At 45.1% G+C, this 6,000-nt stretch overlaps 1 protein-coding gene across 1 annotated transcript in view; it reads right to left on the bottom strand.

Moving 5' to 3' along the window:
• Positions 1-3,165: 3,165 nt before the first annotated feature.
• The window catches only part of LOC139234132 (semaphorin-7A-like), a 61,156-nt gene continuing 58,321 nt past the window's right edge, over positions 3,166-6,000 (bottom strand). The window contains exons 13-14 of the mRNA XM_070865100.1: positions 5,596-5,651; positions 3,166-4,596 (exon numbers count right to left, since the gene is read on the bottom strand). Coding sequence (XP_070721201.1) covers positions 4,232-4,596; positions 5,596-5,651 — 421 coding nt within the window. The 3' untranslated portion in view covers positions 3,166-4,231. The remainder of the gene's footprint in view (positions 4,597-5,595; positions 5,652-6,000) is intronic.

Below are 6,000 nucleotides of genomic sequence, written 5' to 3'. Positions count from 1 at the left end.
AACTGGGAGAAATTTAGAATTCAGCAGAGGAGGACTAAGAGTTTAATTAAGAGGGGGAAAGTAGAGTATGAGAGGAAGCTTGCAGGGAACATAAAACTGATTGCAAAAGCTTCTATAAATATGTGAAGAGAAAAAGATTGGTAAAGACAAACGTAGGTCCCTTGCAGTCGGATTCAGGTGAAATTATAATGAGGAACAAAGAAATGGCAGAGCAATTGAACCAATACTTCGGTTCTGTCTTCACGAAGGAAGATTCAAGTAACCTTCCGAAGCTACTAGGGGACAGTGGGTCTAGTGAGAAGACGGAACTGAAGGATATCCTTATTAGGCGGGAAATTGTGTTCAGGAAATTGATGGGATTGAAGGCCGATAAATCCCTGGGGCCTGATAGTCTGCATCCCAGAGTACTCAAGGAAGTGGCCCTAGAAATAGTGGATGCATTGGTGATCATTTTCCAACAATCGATTGACTCTGGATCAGTTCCTATGGACTGCAAGGTAGCTAATGTAACACCACTGTTTAAAAAAGGAGGGGGAGACAAAACGGGGAATTATAGACCGGTTAGCCTGACATCGGTAGTGGGGAAAATGTTGGAATCAATCATTAAGGATGAAATAGCAGCGCATTTGAAAAGCAGTGATAGGGTCGGACCAAGTCAGCATGGATTTATGAAAGGGAAATCATGCTTGACAAATCTTCTGGAATTTTTTGAGGATGTAACTGGCAGAGTGGACAAGGGAGAACCAGTGGATGTGGTGCATTTGGACTTTCAAAAGGCTTTTGACAAGGTCCCGCACAAGAGATTGGTGTGCAATATCAAAGCGCATGGTACTGGGGTGGATAGAGAACTGGTTGGCAGATAGGAAGCAGAGTCGCGATAAAAGGGTCCTTTTCAGAATGGCAGGCAGTGACTAGTGGAGTGCCGCAGTGCTCAGTGCTGGCATCCCAGCTCTTTACAATATATATATTAATGATTTAGATGAAGGAATAGAGTGTAATATCTCCAAGTTTGCTGATGACACTAAACTGGGTGGCGGTGTGAGCTGTGAGGAGGATGCTAAGAGGCTGCAGGGTGATTTGGACAGGTTAGGTGAGTGGGCAAATGCATAGCAGATGCAGTATAATGTGGATAAATGTGAAGTTATTCATTTTGGGGGCAAAAACATGAAGGCAGATTATCCAAATGGTGGCAGATTAGGAAAGGGGGAGGTGCAACGAGACCTGGGTGTCAAAGTTCATCAGTCATTGAAAGTTGTCATGCAGGTACAGCAGGCGGTAAAGAAGGCAAATGGTATGTTGGCCTTCATAGCTAGGGGATTTGAATATAGGAGCAGGGAGGTCCTAATGCAGTTGTACAGGGCCTTGGTGAGGCCTCACCTGGAATATTGTGTTCAGTTTTGGTCTCCTAATCTGAGTGCAGCAAAGGTTCACCAGATTGATTCCAGGGATGGCTGGGCTGTCATATGAGGATAGACTGGATCAACTGGGCCTTTATTCACTGGAGTTTAGAAGGATGAGAGGGGATCTCATAGAAACATATAAGATTCTGACGGGACTGGACAGGTTAGATGCGGGAAGAATGTTCCCGATGTTGGGGAAGTGCAGAACCAGGGGACATAGTCTTAGGATAAGGGATAGGCCATTTAGGACTGAGATGAGGAGAAACTTCTTCACTCAGTGAACCTGTGGAATTCCCTGCCGCAGAGTTGTTGAAGCCAGTTCATTGGATATATTCAAGAGGGAGTTAGATATGGCCCTTATGGTTAAGGGGATCAAGGGGTATGGAGAGAAAGCAGGAAAGGGGTACTGAGGGAATGATCAGCCATGATCTTATTGAATGGCGGTGCAGGCTCGAAGGGCAGAATGGCCTACTCCTGCACTTATTTTCTATGTTTACCCATGCTCTCTTATTGGCATAATAATGCACTGGCAATACTCTCAAACCCATGAAACATCTTGGACGCTGGCTTCTCCCAATGAGCATAAGCTTGCACTTGTGTCCCAGCCACATTTTCAGCAGCAAGTACAGCCAACCTATCCTTGGTGTCTTTTACACCTCTTGGCTGCGTTTCTTCTGCTGCTGCTAATGTCTTTCATAGTACGTAGTGCCAAAACAGTGCTGTCTCGCCAGCACTGTACATTTGCTCAGGTGAAAGGTTTTCATCAGCAATTAGTTTGATGAACTCCGATATAATTTTCACCTGCTTCATACTCTGCTGAGGCTTTCTCACCACCTACTTTCAGTTGCCTGATGCCAAGACGCCTTTTAAATTTGGCTAGCCAACCAGAAGAGTACTCGCACGAAGTTTCAATCCCCAGTTGTGCATGGAATATTTTAGCTTGTTATACCAACATTGTGCCAGACAAAGGAACCGTTTCACTTTGCCTCTGTCGCCACCATTCCATCACTGCTCGATCCAAATCATCACATTTCGGCTTATACATACTTTTCTCTTACTCAGTTCCTTATGAACATCACTTTCCGTATAAAACTTCATGAGCTTTTCTTTCAGTTTTCTGATATCATTGATGGTGGACAGTCCAACACCATACACCTCACTCAATCTTCTCACTGAAGCACCTCTATCCAATTTCTGGAGTTACTCCACTGTCTTGGCAATTGAAAGTGAACTATGCTTCCTCTTTCCTTTATCTGAACCCACTGGGGTAAAGGTACCTGTATCTGTTGGCCATTTTGACATGTTTGCAATGACAACACAAATTCACAATCTTTACCTGTGCACATCTTTAAACCGGGAAAAACACCACAGCAATGGAGTCAGGTTGGGTGGGGTCTGATCACGGGGTGTAGATGGGTCAGCGAGGGTAGTCCGATAATGTTTACTGCCACTCATTTTTTTTTTAAATGCTGAATTTAAAAGTGCATGTACAGTACAGTTGCAGGTAGTGTTTTTTATTACAGGTACATGTACAGGTGTGCAAACTTAAAATCGCGGTGAGGTCGGGTCAGCTCCGCTCGGAGTCATGGGGCGTGGGGAGCTGCAGTGCGCTGTGCAGTTGGTTCTGGCCGGGGACTTGCGCGCGGGCGAGAGGGGACTTGCACGCGGGAGCTTGGTTGGTTCTGGCCGAAGGGTCTGTGTGCTTTGCAAAGTTGCTGCGGATGCAGAAGCAGCGGTGTGGTGACTGTGAAGACCTGGCCTGGAACAGGTAGGATTGCCGTTTTTATTCTTGCAATGTTATTAACTGTACAGTAGTTAGATTTCATTTTTTGCATTTTCACTGGGCACGGCTGGCGGTGGAAACGGTTTGACAGGGTGTCCGGATTCCGGAACATTTTACGGATTCCGAAACTCCGGATTTTGGAGGTCGAACCTGTATTACAATCCCTACCATGAGGTGGAGGAACTGAGTTTCCTCACAACCTCCTAATACTGATAAGCCCTATAATCTGGACCATTTTATGTGTCAGATCAATTCACTACCTTCAGTATTCACTTTAGTGACCATCTGTCTGTCTACTTCTACTTTGGTGACATCTTTATTCCCTTACACTCTACCCCCTTACACCTCAGAAAATAAATTTCTCCTCATCTTAGTTTTAAATGGGTGGTCACTTATTCTAAGATCATGCCCTCTAGTTCCAGTCTCCCCCATCAGTGGAAACATCCTCTCTGCATCCACCTTGTCAAGCCCCCCTCGTAATTTTATATGTTTCTATAAGATTGCCACTCATTCTTCTGAACTCCAATGAGTAGAGGCCCAACCTACTCATAAGTCCTCATAAGTCAACCCCCTCATCTCCGGAATCAACCGAGTGAACCTTTTCTGAACTGTCTCCAAAGCAAGTAGATCTTTTCGTAAATATGGAAACCAAAACTGCACGCAGTACTCCAGGTGTGGCCTCACCAATATCCTGTAGAGCTGTAGCAAAACTTCACTGTTTTTATACTCCATCCCCTTTGCAATAAAGGCCAAGATTGCATTGGCCTTCCTGATCACTTTCCTCCAACCTTCTCCCCTCCCGTATTCACGTTGGGGCCTCATGTTACCAGTAGACCTCACCACTGTCACTGTTTTTCATTTGAAAGCACAGACAGTGGGGCCTTGGCAGGCCACTTGACCATGGGAGTTGGGAAGGGAGGAGATCAGAGTAGAGCCTTATCCCATCTTTATGCACAATATTTTCCAGCGGGGATCAAAGCAGGGAGCATGGATAATTTGTTTTCCATCTCTCTTACCATGGGATAAGCAGATGAATCGTTGCTCGAATTCAGTGCGAAAATAGAGCTGCGACTGTCATCAAAACAGAATACAAAGCAGCGCTGTAGCTGGATAGATATAGTGAAGATTCACTGTTGTCCTGAATGAGATAAGACTTATGAAGCTGTTCGCGTCCTCCTTCATTTGAAATACATTTGTAAGAGCCAACAGAGACTTTAGAAAGGTCATTTATGAAGAGGAGGCATTCATCTTCATTCGAAGAACAATCCAGCACCTTGCTATCATTGAACTTCCATGAGTAATCAGCATGATGGGAGTGCTTTGGACACGACAGGTACACAGGCACACGGCTCTTGAGCGGAAGAGAGATGAGCCTGTAGTCACTGTCTCTCCATGAGGTATGCAATACTACAACTAGCAGGAAGGAAACAGAAACCATTAGTTTGCTGTCTTGTTAAAGCTGTCTTCAACAAACTTGAGAGTTCTGAACTGCGGTCTCCCCTCCTCAGTCCAAACCATTTTGGTCTGTGTGCGATGATATACTTTTGCCCCCAAGGACACAGAGAGCAGGATTGCCACAGCGTGCATGAGCACATTTAGCCGCCTTTCTGCAATGAGTGATTGGCAGGGATGGAGGGTGTTCAGAAATCAGCATTCCCCCCGATAAAGAGATTCTACATATTTCAGCGTTAAACTACTTTTTGTAATTATTTCAGTTCAGACATTCCACCTCAGAGAACCATAAACATTTACAGCACAGGAGGCGGCCATTCGGCCCATCGTAATCCATGCAAGCTTTGCTGGAGCACTGCGAATATCACCGCTCTGTACTCTCCCCATAATTCTATATTTCCCTCTGCTGCCAACATTTACCAGCTTTTCCCTTAAAAGATGCAAAGATCTTTGCCTCAACCACTACCTTTCACAAAGCATTCTTTACCCAGAGAGTGGTGGGAATGTGGAACTCGTGAGCACAGGGAGTGGTTGAGGCGAATAGTATCGATGCATTTAAAGGTACGCTGGACAAGCATATGAGGGAGAAAGGAATAGAAGGAGATGGTGATAGGGTGAGGTGAAAGGAGGAGGCTCCTTTAAGGCGAGGGGGCGGGGTGAAACATTGCGATGCGTCAGCGCAGCGCTCCCGCCCCAGGAGCGTTCGAGACCGGCAGCAACTTTTCTTTCAGGTAAGGAGCCCAATTCCGGGGCTCATGTGGCCTCCTACTGCCAGGCGATAAACAATCGGATAAATCAAATTCTGCGCCCCAAATCCAGCATGGGGCAATCTTGCCCCCCAAGACCTTGGCTATGTTTGTGGTCATATAAAAGAGATTTACTAGTATATTCTATTTTTGGAGAGTTTTTCAGTAAGTTATGTGAGTCTGTCTGAGTGCGTGTATCTATATATAATCTCACCTTTTTCTTCAGTATAATTTCTGAAATCACATTTTTCAAGATCTTGGACCACATCCCTGCAAAATGAAGTACGATATAAAGTTTAGAGTCCGTGTGCTGGGATTGGTGAACTTGCACAGTTTCCAATCCTTTCCCGAGTGGTTAGTTGCTGCTACAATACTGCTTTCACAGCCCAAAACAGCACTAATTTAATAACTTCGTTACAGGGGTCACAAGGGAGATTATGGACAGGGCAGTGTTGGACCTGCATTTAAAAATAATGTTCCTTTTCAGGACTGTACATCATCATATCATAGGCAGTCCTTTGAAGTCGAGGAAAACTTGCTTCCACTCTAAAAGTGAGTTTTCAGGTGACTGTACAGTCCAATACGGGAATTACAGTCTCTGTCACAGGTGGGACAGACA

This window comes from Pristiophorus japonicus, chromosome 21 (genome assembly GCF_044704955.1).
Source record: "Pristiophorus japonicus isolate sPriJap1 chromosome 21, sPriJap1.hap1, whole genome shotgun sequence".
In the NCBI taxonomy this organism is placed as follows: Eukaryota; Metazoa; Chordata; class Chondrichthyes; family Pristiophoridae; genus Pristiophorus; species Pristiophorus japonicus.
This window is presented reverse-complemented; position numbering and strand designations above follow the sequence as displayed.